Raw genomic sequence first — 16,204 nt, 5'->3', positions numbered from 1 at the left:
GTCTTAGGTGATAACCCGAAGATCTCCTGGATGTCTTTACATCTTTATATACAGGGACCAGAAGGATGGCTCTTGGCTTTGAGTCTGGGCTGTATAATTCTGTGCGTGCCTATACTCCAACTGCTTCTGTGGGGACCTTAATGGGGCATACTTATTCATCCTGTAGGATTCAGCTTTGCTTCAGGTTCTTCCATGTCTCAAGACACACATATGAGAGTGCAGGTATTCAGTGAACAGTTATTGACTTGGGCTTTCTGTTTAGACAGTGGATGTCCTTGCTATCTTCAACAGCCAATACTGGAAAAAGGACTATCACCCATGTCTCCAAGCATGGCATGTTTTCCATGTTCTCCCCAGAGAAGGGACACGCTGATGTTCCCCCTTTCATGTTGGTGGTCATGTCTTAAACTTGTGTTTCCCAGCATCAGAGGAGAGGTCTCACACTGGAATTTGAAGACAGTTCTCAGGGCAGGTAAAGATTCAGAAGAACAAACATGGAGACCATATGGTTTCTGGCTTTATCTATCCCAGCTGTCACCACAGATTTGCATAGTCTTTAGCTTGGAAATCTATAAAACCAATGCTTTGTGATACATTTCACCGTTGCATTTTTGCACAGTGTCTTTAGGGAGCAGGAGATCAGGAGAATACATTGAAGATTGATTACAGGAAAGAGTTTTCGCGGACAATCACCTAAATGTGCCACAGTGCTAAGTGGCATTCTTATGGATTTGCTGAGGAAGAGGAAATGATGTGAAAGATGGTGAGAGTAGCTAAGGGATAAGACAAAAACCTCCTACGTTTGAACTTGTAGTTCCAAAATGGACCCTATAGCTCTCAGACACCGAGTAATTGTCTAATTTCCTCTGAGCATTATTTAAAAGCCCACAAAGGAGTGTTCCTCTTTCTCCACATCCTCGCCAACATGTGATGTCATTTGAGTTTTTGATCTTAGCCATTCTGATGGGTGTAAGATGGAATCTCAGTGTCGTTTTGATTTGCATTTCTCTGATGACTAACGAGGATGAGCATTTCTTTAAGTGTTTCTCGGCCATTTGATATTCCTCTGTTGAGAATTCTCTGTTAAGATCCAAGCCCCATTTTGCAATTGGGTTGTTTGGTTTTGTGGTGTATAATTTCTTGAGTTCTTTATATATTTTGGATATTAAACCTTTGTCAGATGAAGGGTTGGTGAAGATCTTTTCCCAGTCTGTAGGCTGTCGCTTTGTTCTACTGACAGTGTCTCCTGCGTTACAGAAGCTTCTCAGCCTCATGAGGTCCCATTTATTAATTGTTGACATTAAGGCCTGGGCTGTTGGTGTACTGTTCAGGAAGTTGTTTCCTGTGCCTATGTGTCCCATGCTCTTCCCCACTTTTTCCTCTAACTGAATTAATGTCTCTGGTTTTAAGTTGAGGTCTTTAATTCACTTGGACCTGAGTTTTGTGCATGGTGACAAATAAGGGTCTAATTGCATTTTTCTACATGTAGATATCCAGTTAGACCAGCACCATTTGTTGAAGATGCTATCATTTTTCCATTGAGTAGATTTGGCTTCTTTGTCAAAAATCAAGTGAGCAAAAGTGGGTGGATTCATCTCTGGGTCTTCAATTCGATCCCATTGATCCACCAGCCTATTGCTTTGCCGGTACCATGCTGTTTGCTCTGTAGTACAGCTTGAGATCAGGTATAAAGATTCCTCCGGAGGATCTTTTATTGTATAGGATTGTTTTTGCTATTCTGGGTTTTTTATTTCCCCATATGAATTGCTGGTGGGAATGCAAACTAGTACAACCACTGAGGAAAGCTACCTGGTGCTTTCTCAGAAAAATGGGAATAGGGCTTCCTCAAGACCCAGCTATCCCACTCCTTGGAATATACCCAGAAAATGCCCTACCACACAACAGGGACATATGCTCAACCATGTTCATAGCTGCTTTATACATAATAGCCAGAACATGGAAACAGCCTAAGTGTCCCTCAGTAGAAGAATGGACTAAGAAACTGTGGTACATTTACACGATGGAATACTACTCAGCTATTAAAAACAAGGAATTCCCGAAATTTGTGGACAAATGAATTGATCTAGAAATTATCATAATAAGTGAGTTCACCTAGAAGCAAAAAGAGACAAACGGTATATACTCACTTATATCAAAACTCTAGTCCAAGGGATACGTACCATGAAAAACTACTTACCAAAAAAGTGGGTCAGAAGAGAAGACATCCTATTGAGACTCTAGGCGAGAGTAGCATGGAAGAATGGGGAAATAGTAGGACCCACAGGGTCCTGGAAACCTACAATAAGAACTTTATAACAGGCAGATCTGGGCCCTGGAGTCCTCCTCAAACTAAGGCACCAGCCAAGGAGAATATAGGCAGTAAGCTTCGAACCGCTACCAGGACCTAGCCGACGAACATGATATTCTCCACCGTTGAGTGGAGAGTGAGATCTGACTCTCACATGAACTCTGGTGCCCCTTTTCTGACCATGTCCCCTGGATGGGGAGGCCTGGTGGCACTCAGAGGAAGGATAGCAAGTTAACAAAAAGAGACTGGATATTCTAAGAGCAGAAATAGGGGGAGGAGGTCTCCGTCAATCACAGACATAGGGGAGGGGAGGAGGGGGGAAGTGGGAGGGAGGGAAGAATGGGAGGAAACAGGGGAAGGGCTAACAATCGAGATGTAATATGAATAAATTAATAAAAGAAAAAAAAAAGAACAGCAAGAGAAAAAAAAAAAAAAAAGCCTACAAAGGCACAGGTTTTGGCCTTACACTTTAAGGGAGTCTTCAAGGTTAAATAGAGTAATAAAAGCAGACATCAGACACATTATATTTCTCTTCATGGTGAAGTTCAGGATCTTAAAGGTATTTAAATACATGTGCAAAGACAGCCTTTCCCAGCTGGGTGCCGGTGCCACATGTAAAATTCCTCTGAAAGTCTTTGCAGCATGCCCTCAGTGTTTGCATAAACATTACAGCATCAAACTGCCCATTTCATCTAATTAGAGAGCCATTCAGGCATCCAGGGGTCCTGAATTTGCTTTTGCATTGTTGCTGTACATGAGGAGGCAAGGAAACCTTTCCTTTCTGAAATCGCGTCTCACAGAGAATGACAAGGGATTCGCAAACAGCTCTGAGTCCTCTCTAGCTATTAAGCTCTAGTTATTCTCTGAAGTCTGCATTTAGAATACAGACTGGAGTGGTGGTGCCAGGTGATGTTTGCTGGAGAGGCAGAGATCAGTGTCATGGAGTGAACAGCCCAGAGCAGCTTGGGGTTCAATAGGGTTCAGATCCTCAGGTCATACCCAAAGATGGCGTTTGTATGACACTTCAGAATCTGCAAAGAGTTGGTGAGTGCGATCTCATGTTTGATACTGAAGTAACTCTGAGAGGTCAGGACTCTTAGCTCTCTCAGTAGACACATATATTGGCTAGGGAAGAACATGGAGCCTGAATGGACGCAAATTGACATGATTGATTTACCTGTGGCCTTCCAGAGAAGAGGGTACTATCATCCTCATTCTTGAAAACATCCTTAAAATGTCTATTCTGTTTTTAATTGTGTGTGTGTGTGTGTGTGTGTGTGTGTGTGTGTGCACGCATAGGCGCTGGAAGCCAACCTTGAGTTCTCTGCAAAAGCAGTATATGTTCTTACCCACTAAGCAGTCTCTCTAGCCCCTCATTATCTCCGTTCTAAAGATGAAGAAACTTAAGTATAAAAGAAGTGAGATGTGCAGTACAACACAGTCTATAAATCTCACTGAAAATGGTCAGGTCAGCACTTCCGATTCTTCCTACCCTCCTTCTCTCACTCAGTGTCCTGTTTACCATCCTCTATTTCTCTCTCTAGGAGCTGCATTGTGAGCTAGTCACAGGGGTTTTTGAGTGATTATATGTAAAGTGTTTGTAAGTGACCAGCCAACGTGTGTTTATAGTGTTGACTTTCAAGGTTGTTGACCGCGAAGTGAAGATATGACTATGAAGGACTTATGTGGACAAGTGAACAAGTGATTGAGACCCTTGTAATTCATTGCTTTCTGCATTCATGTTCAAAAGGGATACAGGCTATTCCAGGTTAGGATATTATTTTATCAACCTTGGGGAAGATTTTTGCTTAGGCAGAGTGATAAGTATTATTATATGTAGGAAAGCAGTATGAATAGACTCAGAATTGTTGAGCATCTGGGTTTAGGTTCTGGACCCAGTCAGATTAAACTCTGAACTTTAAACAAGTCATCTTGATGGTGAGGGCCCATCACCTCACAGAGGCATTTTCAGCTGCTATCTTAGTCTTTTCATACGTACCTTGAAGAAGGAAGCAAACTTTGGATTGCAGTGATAAACAGAAGAACAATAAATGCACAGACCAAGTTTGACTTGAATACTTCATCCCTCATTTGAGAATACTGTAATTAAAAAAAAAAGTAGAACCAATTACTCTGTAGCAGAGCTAAGATTTTGGAGGAGGAGATAAGTTCCATCAGTGTGAGGTTAAAGGAAAACACCATGAAGCAACAACAATGCAATATCTTTTTGAAAGAATTCCTAGGAGGCTGTATCATCTAAAATCTTCACAGGGCGGTATCTTCATCCCATTTACAAAGATTCCTCGGAAACCCCAGGAATTAATAACCCCTTCCCCAGGAAAGGGCCTGCAAGGGTTTATGGGCTTATCCCGCCCATGCCCCATGAGCTGCTGTCACGTAGCAGAGCAGATGAGCCCTTGCCATGTATGCTGAAGATCAAGCTCACATGGACTGTCTGAAGTTTTCTTGTTAGGTGTGGGGACACGGGCAAATATTTTTACCAGGAAATCTTTCTATCTTCTTTTAAATAAGAGCCATGGAGAATCACATCACAGAATTTTAAGAGTTTAAAGCTGCCAACGAGGTCTCACAGTGCTGTAGCATCTTGTCTTACTGAACACAAATCAAGGTTGGTAGACCAATATGCTGGACAGCCTTCTGCTATCCATTCTAGGCAGCCCTGGGGTGGTAGTAACAGTGTTTGATTACCCAGAGTACTCAGTAATTTCATTGTTGGCCTAAAAGCTCCTCAAAGTTTTGAGATTTGTACTTGCCTCACTCCTGCTTCATCTCCCAGACCATTGTGGAATCACTAAGTTGTATAATAGTGTTTTTAGAAAGAGGCACAGAGCACTTAAAAAGCTGTGAAAGGCATCAGAATCAGGCATCTACAAGTCTCACATTTTGCCTTACTGTCATAAAAGTCTAGTGACTTGCTGCCGTAGATCACACAAAACACAGACTGACTTATTTTGGGATGAGGAAGGAGGCACAAAACTAAATCTGGCACTGCAACTTTGTCATCCTTGGTTTGAATTTTAGAGTCACTTTACCCAGGTAGCCAGTCAGTGTCTCTCTCACAACTTCTTGGCTTTTTGCTGACAATAAATAATAATGTTTGAGTCAGGTCAATGAAATGACAGGATCAGTCCAATAAAGTATTGGACTAATAGTTTGAAATAACAGTTACAGGATTTTCAAACTGTTGTTGATTTCTGGGTGTGGTCTAGATTGTAGACTGGAATTTCCTGCTCAGAGTTATGGCTAAAGTTCTGAGGTTAACCAGTAGCTGGTGAGCAACCTGGGGAATCAGAAATCCCAAAGAATCACCATGAGCCACACTCCTCCTGATAAAACTTCAGAAAATCCATGTTATTAATAATTACCAATACTGCTGGCCAGGACCAGGGACAATCTGAATGATCCACACAGGACAAAATTGAGTTAATTATAAAACATAATCCAAAGGGAGATAAATGTATGACTTCCTTATGATATCTGGTTGCACACAACTTAATTTTTTATTGGTTCACAGATAACCAATTTGATTATATAGATCCAGTGTTGGGATTTTACAAACATCACCCTCAATCCTCAGAGAACTTAATCCTTCATTTTTATCATTATTACCATCATCATCATTTTCATCAGCATCCCAACCTCTTGAACCATAGGCCATCACTTTTCTAGTTCTAGAATCCTTTCTGTAAAATACCCTATCTGTTAACAAATGTCTGCTGATTACTGTCGGGTGGCCACCTCAGCTTTGTCAGGGAAGCAGGTTTTCTGTCTTTAAGGCTGTGTAGGGCATCCTATATCACAGACACTATCTTCTTAAATGCTCCAGTGCTGTAGTTTAAGCGTTTACTCTTATCTAGGGATCCTTCTCACTCACTGGCCTTTTCTCATGGGGAGACTCTTTCTCCTTATAGATGCTAAACAGTCCCCGTGAATTCCTTCAGGAAAGTTTCTTAGTGATGACATTTAAGCAATTGCATACTCATCATTGTTCTTAACTAAAGCTTCAGAAAGTTTTATGCTTGTCATTTTATCCAAATAGCAAGCTGGTGAAATAAAGAAGGGAGACTTAACTTTGTCTCCAGCTCTAACAGTATTTCTCTATGAATAAAACTGATTTCTTTGAACTTCACTTATCTTTTCTGCCAAATGGGACATGTAAGGTTTGCAGTGCTGAAACATCCTATCACTTTCATGTTTGAATTTCAGCTCCTTGCACAGCCACCAAAAGAAATATCTGTGCCACTGATGTCAATAGAACATAGAGTACTGGGTTTCAGAGTGGAATGCATTGTGGCTTTGAAAAAGGAGGAGAGAGGGCATATGAAAAGAAAATCCCTAATTGGCTCAGGATGTTACAGTATTGAGGCTGGGCGCTGATTCACTGAGCTGTATTTTGACTTGTGAGGGTCTGAATACTTGGGTGAATGGCTATATCAAGTTTGTTATATGTTTCCACCTTACCAAACTAGAATTCTTTGTCTCATCTCTTAGGTCCTCATCTGACCATACTAATCTTTCTATATTTCAGTTGTGAGCATGGCATAACCCAGAACACAGCTACATACATGCCTTTGAATCTCAGCCTCTAAACTTCCTAGCTATGGTACTTGGGGCATATCTACTAGGCTTCCTTTTTCTCACTCTTCTTATCTAGAAGAGAGTCACTCACATGGGTCTGGGGATGTTGGCCCTGAAGTCTCCTGAAATGGTGTCACTAGAATAAGTCAGAGACATGAGGGCAAATGGGTTCTAGATCCCTCAGAAGTGACCTGAGAAATCCAAGTGTGGTTACATGGTCACGTGGAAGCAAAGTCCATTCCAGACTCCCCATCTGCAGAGGGATGGTCAGAGAAGCTAGCTGTAGATGTGATGGGCAGTGCCTCTCACCTCCTTTGGCTCGGTCCTTGAGACAGCCCTGAAAAACATACTTCAGTGAGGAGGAAGGAAAACATCCCACTCGTCAGGATTCTCCATCTCCAATACAGAACAAGAGAGCTGACCGCACTCCTCCATCCCACACATGGTGGAGAGGACGCTGCCAGGGAAAGCAATCGGGCAGCTAACTCCTCAAAGCTGAACTATGCACTTTGTATCCAGTTGTGAGCAATATGATAATCTCATAAACGGAGTGGGTTGTGTTTATTGCCTTTGCTCAACTGTTACCAACACCATCATCTCTCAGTAGTATTGCTCAGAAATAAGCTTTATCTCAGCCCTAGACACTTTTGGTTATAGGATAAATTTTTAAAATTTCATTTTATCTTTGGATAAAACTAGCTTTAAGAAAGAGGTTATTCTCACACATCTTTCATTAGTCTACATTAATATCTTGTTAAATTTAAGAAGCCTCTCATTTGGGACAAACTGTTGATTCTGCATCAGAGAAATAAGTACCTTGACCTCTATTACTGTTATGCTTGTAACTCATATTCCATGGTGAGGGCAAGTGGAGTAACCACAACAAAGCACGAGTCTAATTTGTCATGAAATTTAGATTTCGCAATATCGTCTCTTTTCTCATTTCTAGTCCAATCATTGGTAGCTACAATTTTACAAGTTACCATCTGAGGAACCTTGTACTACCTCACTGCTTCTAAGCAACCTGATGCTAGAGTGAGGGCCCATCTTTTCATGTTTTGACGACTTAGAAAGAAACACGGTGACTTGTGTCCGTGATGAACTGTGTCAGATGTATAAGACAGGAAGACACACTATTTCCCATCTATAAAACTGTAAGTGGTGGCATCCTTGCTAGGCTATTAAACTGACCATTGCATAAGCCATGGTGAAACCAAGACAACATATCTCTCCTATGTTCTTTGCCCAGAAGGCCCTGGTTGCAGACAGTGATGCTTTAACATGAAGGCCTGGGTCAGTGACCTCTGGGATGAAATCTTCTCAATCCTATCTTTCTGTATCATCATTATAGACAGAATTGGTATCTCTCATGTTGAAAGCACCGATTTTATGGGACTAGAGATGGCTAATTGGTCTAATAAAAACACACAAGTGAAATGGCCCTTGAAATTATTTGGCTGCCTACAGGCTGGTACAAATGGCAGTATTTTACAAGGCGTTAAGAGTATGGGGAGTCCTATAAAGCTGCTGTCTGAAATAAGGGCTGGGTTTCTTCAATGAGCCTCTTTGAGACTTTTCCTTCATACTGGATGAAAGAGACTAAATACTCCTACTGTTTTGAGACCAACAAGGACAGGGAAAGAACCCTAAGGGAAACCAGATGCTACAAGAGAATCACTCCCTCAAAATAAGAGCATGAGGATGATGAGGAAGTGTGTGGTTTAGAAAATCGTAGAAACATCTGAGACCATTTGATTTGAGCTCTATGTTGCAACCTGTAAACAAGGAATGGAAAGATGTGAATGGTTCTAATTATTTCCAGAAGATGTGCATGCTGTTTACTAGTGTGTTTTGGAGACCAATGTTAGAACCCACCAGGATGTTATTCATTTTTAAGCCTTCTTGCTCAAATTGCCCTTTCCACTCTTTTCATTCTATTTCAACCATAGAAACTTAAGAGTTTATAGTAAGAGGAAACATTTTGAAGGGTCTGATACATTTTTACTAAAACCTCTTACCCCTCCACATAACTTTGATTTTCTTTGTAAAGTGCATGGACACCTGAGAGAAATGTTGAACACATATAAAATATCAGTTTCACTTAGACAAAGCATTATCTGAAGATGTTCTTGGGTGGCAAATAGTAACTTTTATGTGACAGGAAAGAGTAACATTAAATGAATGTTTTGAAAGCATTAAGCTCAGAACTTGGTTCATGTTATGAAAATCACAGTAGTTTTTATTAAACTGAAAGGAGTGCTATAACAGCTGATTTGTGAATAAAATGTGACGTTTCCCTCCATTTAACTTCATATGCCTTCAGTATTTTTAAGAGCTATATTTTCTTTTTCTGCTCTTTCAAGCCATTTCATTATACAACTAAACTCTTGACTGTTAACCTTTTCGCCTTTTGAATACATAGCTCAGGGTTGTTCCTACTCCACAGTCCTAAGAGGAAATGTATTCCACTAATTTATTTATTCACCTATTTTATGGACATATGTACATACAGAGCTAGGGTGATCTAGTTGGTCTAGTGTTAGTCAGTCTTTCTCAGTGTTTTTCCATGCTACCATGTATATGTGTGTGCCTGTTCATCTCTGTAGTGGGTGGGTAGAGGATCAAATAAATGCTTAAGAGTATACAATTTACTCTTTTCCCTTCCCTCTAGGTCTTTGCCACATGAATTGCTATATAATCACTTCTCTGTGTCACATCCCTTACTTCCAGTATCACAAAAGTATTCTGAACTGCATGAAATGCAGGCACTGTGAAATTGTAGGGTTTTTCTGCTGTATTACTGATAGTCTGGGCTTTTGAGACATATTGAAATAGATTTGAATTCCATATATGCTGCCTTGAAAAAGGTACTCATATATTCTCTGAGGCTTCCACACCTATCAAATGGCAAAACTAACGCCTACACAAAGGGTGTTGTAACAACACAGGAAGTAACAAGTATAAAATGCTTATGATAGAGCCTGCCATGATGGCAAGTGACAGGTGAATATGCCTCCTTATAAGGCTGCTAGCTTATTTACTGCAACCTCTGAGGCATCTACACATTCACTGCATGTATCCTCACAACAGCCTCATAGCTTACGGGCCCTTGGATACCCATCTTTCTTTTGGGATGGGAAGGTTGGTGACTGGGCCAAGATCACAAAGGAGAGTATAAATTCCACAAGAACAAAAGCCGTGGCTTTCTGTTTTTCTTCATTGCTTAGAACATGAAGACAAGCAGAGCATGAACTCAACAAGTCAACTGCTCTGAGTTATGCCAGATGGACTTGGCATAAATAGCAAGAATGGTGTCTAGAAAGACAGTTCTTGCAGGAACATGAAGAAACTCATGTGTGAAAGATTATCAAAATACTTGAATGGCTTGTTATCACAGGAAGAGACACAGTATCTGGAGTTACTCAAACACTGAATGTCCTTACATAAAGAGCCCATCTTTCCCATTCTTAAGACACATCTTGGGAGCCAAGGCAGCCAATGTGTCTTCTCCAATGAGCTAGAGGGATTGATGGGAGTACCTCACATAATGAGTGACAACTCTGTGCTTGATTAAGTGGATAAAGGTTGGAATCCTGGTACATTAGGATACAGGGCATATTAAGAGTGTACCTGGTCCAACTTGAGATCTGCCTCATGGGACAGACCTGACACTATTAATGATACTTTGCTATCCTTGCAGAAAGGAACCTAGCATAACTGTCACCTGAGAGGTTTCATCCAGCAGATAATGGAAACAGATGCAGAGACCCACAGGCAAACATTAGACAGAACTCAGGGAGTCTTGTGGAAGAGTTAGAGGAAGAAGACCTACATAGGTAGTTAACCTGAGCCCATTGGGGATCATAGAGACTGAACCACCAATCAAAGAACATTCATGGACTGGTCCCACCCTCTCTATATATGAAGCTGATGGGCTGATTGGTCCTCAAGCAGATCTCCTAACAATTGGAGCAGGGGCTGTGTTTGACTTGGACTCTGTTGCCTCTCTCTGGATCTTGTTTCCCTAGCAGATCTTCCTTGCCTTGCCTCAGTGAAAGAGGAGACACTTAGTCCTGATGCAACTTGATGTGCCATCGTGGGTTGGCGTTTGGGGTGAGGGAGCATGGGGGAAGTGGGTCAGATGGTGGGACTTGGCGGAGAGGAGGGAGTGGGGTTTCAATTGAGATGTAAGATGAACAAATAAATAAATTAATGAAAACAAAAACAAACAAGCAAACAAAAAGACTGAACCTTCCACTGTTTTTCATTAAGCAGTTTCTTTGAAGAGCTCTAGAATTATAAATTTATTGTAAAGGTTTATCATCCAGTTTTGGATTGGCATAAAAATATTTCATTTACCCAAATATACTGTATGATGTCACCTACCCCTGCCCTCAGCTCCATATGCCAGGCTAGCTGGTTCAATAGTTGGACCAGAAGCTCTGAAGGTTCTCCTGTGCCTGCTTTGATCTCCCAGAAGGAGTGGTGAGGTTACAGTGTCCAACTTTTATGTAGACTCTGGGGTCCCAAACTCCGGTTCTCATACTTGTACAGCTAGTGTCTTTGCCCAGTGAGTCATCTTGCCAGCTCTTGACTTTCATACTCACTCCTATGGGCAGATGATCATAAGCATGTCAGCAAGATTGAACCCCGTGTCTTGTTCCATATCGTGTACTGACAGGAACTGGGTTCAAGTCGTGTTTACTGGGTGATCAAATCTATGCTCTTTCTTCTTTTTTAAACAAAGACTAAAATTTTGAACAAAATAAGGATTTTTGCATGAGTCCAGAAAAGTCTATTGGAGTTTCAGAAGACTATCAACCTGTCTGTCTCTGCTAGTATAGAATAACAACCAGCTCTTTGTGCCTAATTTTATTTCCAAAGGAGAATTTGAATCGAGGTCATTTTTTTCCTCCTAGTTACACTGAGCCTTTCAGAGTCCATATTGGCTCAAGATGACCTAGGTACCTTTTGACATGAGCCTGCCTTGATCATGCCCACTCAGCCAAACAACAAAGAAATGTGACTGAAAATTCAGAAAAAAAAAAAAACCCAGCATCCTACAAGACTGTGTCTCAAAATGCATATCCCCTTGCAAAACTAGCATCTTAAGGACATTTTACACAAGGCAACTCGGCAGCCTGTGAGTTATTAGGCAAAATGAAGAGAGTTTTAGCTTATGAATTAGGTACACATACAGAGAAAGGCTTCTCAAAGGGAGAAGCCTCGGAATCACATAGATGATGTCAGCGTTGGAAGAAGGATGAAAATACAATTTCCATTGAGACGACTTGATTTTAATATGTAACCTACTAAAATGCCAACACCAAAAGTCAAAATGTCCAACCTATTACAAGGTATATATTTAACATATCTAGTTTTTAATCCCACATGAAGAACTTGCCGCATTCTAGGGCAGTGCCATGGCTTATTTGAACTTTGTTCTTCTCAAATAAGTGCTCCATGCCATTCAACTCTCCCAAAGCTCTAAAGGTTTAATGGAGGTTTCTTTGGCTGGAGACATCCATTTATAATTGTAATTAGCTGCCATTTCTATCCTGAGCTCCCTTCAGAGCGAGTCTTCTCCCAGAAGTGAATGAGGGGGCAGAAGCTAAGACATTTGACCTTCCTGTGAGAACTCTAGAAACAGGAGGAAACAGCGTGGGTGATCCCACAAAGGGTAAGGTCCTCTGAATAACAGAGCCTCACAACTTCTAAGACAAAAGTGAATGTCTTAATAGAAGATAGGGAGTTAAGCCCAGGGCATCACCCAAAGGAGTAACCAGAAGACAGAAAGGTAAACTAAAAGACCTTCAACAATTAATATAAAAAAGCAAAAATTGATGACTGAGGAAGTATAGGCACTCATCTTCAGAGAAATTTCAGAGTGTATATGAAAGACTTTAAATGTACATCATTTGATGTCTTTAGAATCTTACGATAAGCAAAGAGTAACGATGAAAATGTTTAACCAAGAGAATGGCTATGAAGACATAGCTGAAAACTTACAATAGTGAAAACTGAAAAAAAAAAAAAGATTTAAACACACAATGAGACAGCGTGAAGCTACTAGCATTATTGTCTTAATTAAATAGCAACATGAAAAAAGAGTCAAGTACAGGACGATGAAAACTGCTCCTGGCCATTATGTACAGAACAGTCTGCTTTATAAAACTCCACAAATAAGCACATAGACACACATTCCTTTAAGGCCATAGTGGCTGATGCTAAAATGTTAATATGTTCACTTTCTTTATTTCCTCACATAGCTTGTATAAGAGATGGTTGCTGAAAACACATCATTGCTATCATTATTATTTTTGTGTGTGGTATATGTAAGCACGTGAGTGTGGGCATGCATGTACCATGACACATGTGTGCAGGTCAGAGGACAACTTTTGGTGGTAGTCCCCACCCTCTGCCTTGTTATTTTGGGTAGAGTTTCATGATGCTTTTGGGCATCCTTCTGACTTTGCCTTTCATTTCTCTATAGCAGCGAGCTATGTCTTTAACTTTGCATGGTTCTGTGGATCTCAACTCAAATCTTTATCCCTTTAAAGCAATGTAATTGTCCACTAAGCCTTATCTTCGGTGTAAATGTATTGTTTTGTGTAAGAAAAACACAACATCCCCAATAGCACTTAACATCTCTTTTCTCCATCTCTTTTCTGGTGTCCTAATTTTTGTTAGTCCCCAGAATCTCTAAACCCCATTGGAAAATACTTAGCCTTACTAAGGAAATGCAAATTTTCTCTATGAAATATCAGACATTTGATAGCTGAGCTCTCTTCTCCCATCCAGGACTCTGCCCTGAAGGTCCTCATGAATTTTCTGACAAGTGAAAATGTTGAGAAGCACGAGTTGTTAACATCACCAAGAGCAAGTCTTGTGTGCTATGGCGCGCCTTAGGAAACATTATGCGTGGTTTATGAGAGTGAAACAATGGCGTTGGAAGGAGGGTGCAAACAGGGATGGTGCCAGGAAAACCAAGTCAGTGAAGTTGCTAAGAGAAGGTGAAGAACTGTCCGTGGTCCTGAATTCACGGACGAGGAAACCAAAGAGCGGAGAAGGTTAATGTGGCACAGTGTTCTGGAGCCCAATCTACAGCACTGCTGGAGGTGGAGCACGAGAGGAGTCCCCACAGTGAATTCTAAAGTGGAGATCAAGGGGCACTTTAGCTTTCCCTCCTGAGAGTCTGCTGAACAAGGCCAGATCGAAGTCCACGCAGGTTTTTCAAATCATCATTTGTGAAATACGTACTGAGATAAGCCATGCAAAGTGGGACTATCTTCCTCCATCTTTGTACCCCAGGACTTTCTTCATTTTCCTTTTGTGTGTATTTAAATGTTTCCATGGTGTGTGTGTGTGTATGTGTGTGTGTGTGTGTGTGTGTGTGTGTGTGTGTGTGTGTGTAGGTCAAAGGGCAATATTGGGTGTGGGCTCTCATGTTTCTTTTTGTTTGAGATGGTATGTCTTTTCTGTCTGACTCTGCATACACTAGGCTGTTGGCTGGATATTTACCACGGATGCTCTTGTCTGTCTATACCTCCTATCTTGCCCACAAGCATTAATTACTGATGCCTGTTATCGTGTTTGGCTTTATGAATATTCTGGGGATATGAATTCAGGTCCCCACACTTGTGTGGCAAATGCTTTTTCCACTGAGCCATCTCTCTATCCCCCTGCCCATTTCCTTATTCAGTCAGTAAGTATTTGTGCAATACTACAAGGTGCATAAAAGCATTGTTGCCTGTGATATTTCTGATAGACATATCAGTTCTTATAAACTATGACCAAGCAATGTCATAATGGGATTTCTATATATTCTAATGGAGCTTGGTGCTCTGGTTCACTCATAAGGGTAGACATGAACTAATTCTCATTTGTATTTATTCATGTTGCCTAAACAGTGAAGCCCTTTCTTCTATGCAAAATATTTTCATTTCTGTTTCTCCTTTTAGAAAATTGAGTAAAAGAGGTTTTGGAATTATAAATAAGATACGTATTTAAAATGCCAAAAGATGCAAAGACTTACTTAAAATGCAAATTTTTGAAAGCACATGCATTTTGACACCTCTGAAACCATGGTGCCCTTTGCTGTCTCAGGAATATCAAAATCTGGAGCTCTTTTCAGTGAGGTGTGTGATTGTTTTTTCTAGCCACCAGGTGGCAGTATCAACTAGACCCACTTTAAAGTCTCTGCTGGAAGCTTTTCTTTAGATCACATCCAGACTGAATTTGGAGACAAATCTATGTAGATTCATTTAAAAATTTACATCTTGGGGGATTCTTTTCATTTGCTTACTCACTGACAGGATTAGGCATGGGGGTTCCTCACTCCTGCTAGGTTCTGTGTGGACTTTATTTCCTGGTTGTCTTTACCCGGAGTGTGCTAACCCAATTCTGTGTGTGTGGTGTGTGTGTACGCATGCACGTGTGGATGTGTGTGTTGTGCATGCTTCTCATAAATTCCTAACATGATGTAATCTTTATTCCTGAATGATAAACAGAAAAGAATTTCCCTGGGCCAATGACTGATCTCTAGAGTCAATAAAAATACCGATCTTGACTTTGGAATTCTGTGAATGATGGTGTTTCACCTCTCAAATGGTCCCTTTGTGAGTGTGAGAGTAAAGTTTTCTCTGATTCTTACATCCCATGCTTTGAGAATCTTCCTACATAAACCATTGGCATTTTTTGTTTTGTTTTTTGTTTTCTGTTTGTTTGTTTTTTTTTTCCCCCTTGAGACAGGGTTTCTCTTGCAGACCTGGCTGTTCTGGACTAGCTCTGTTGACCAGGCTGGCCTCGAACTCACAGAGATCCACTTGCCTCTGCCTCTTCCATCTGCCTTTCTCTTTTTCATCCAAAGTTCACAAAGGATGAGGATGGACAGGCTTTTCTGCTTTGTGAAAGCACAAGTAGGAGCAAGCCCCAGGGAACTCAGCAGAAGCCATGATATGAACAAGAGTCCTGGCCTTTGTATCATGGTGACTATGACTCAATCTTAGAATGCTCCCCAGGCTTCATAACTGCTTCTGTCTCTTTTGATTAAGCACAAGCTGAGTTAGATGATAGCGTGTGCTTTATTCTATTGTTTTGATCACTTTATACGATCAGCTGCAGGTACTTAACTGGAGCCACTTATATAATCTCTAGGGAGGACCAGAGAGTGAGAGGCACTGAGGAAAGTCTCTGGGACCCAAGGGAGGGGACTAAATGACTCCTGAAATGTGCTACACTGCCCTCACCACTGAGACATGTAGAGCACAAACTGGATGGCACATGGGTGGACCATCA

At 41.0% G+C, this 16,204-nt stretch overlaps 1 protein-coding gene across 1 annotated transcript in view; it reads right to left on the bottom strand.

The window, feature by feature from the left end:
* The window catches only part of Adcy8 (adenylate cyclase 8), a 216,771-nt gene that overhangs the window by 60,944 nt on the left and 139,623 nt on the right, over positions 1-16,204 (bottom strand). The window contains 1 exon segment of the mRNA XM_051159596.1: positions 4,308-4,408. Within this exon segment, the coding sequence (XP_051015553.1) occupies positions 4,308-4,408 (101 nt within the window).

This window comes from Acomys russatus, chromosome 17 (genome assembly GCF_903995435.1).
Source record: "Acomys russatus chromosome 17, mAcoRus1.1, whole genome shotgun sequence".
In the NCBI taxonomy this organism is placed as follows: domain Eukaryota; kingdom Metazoa; phylum Chordata; class Mammalia; order Rodentia; family Muridae; genus Acomys; species Acomys russatus.
The sequence above is the reverse complement of the archived record's forward strand: the minus strand, read 5'-3'. Positions and strand labels throughout refer to the sequence as shown.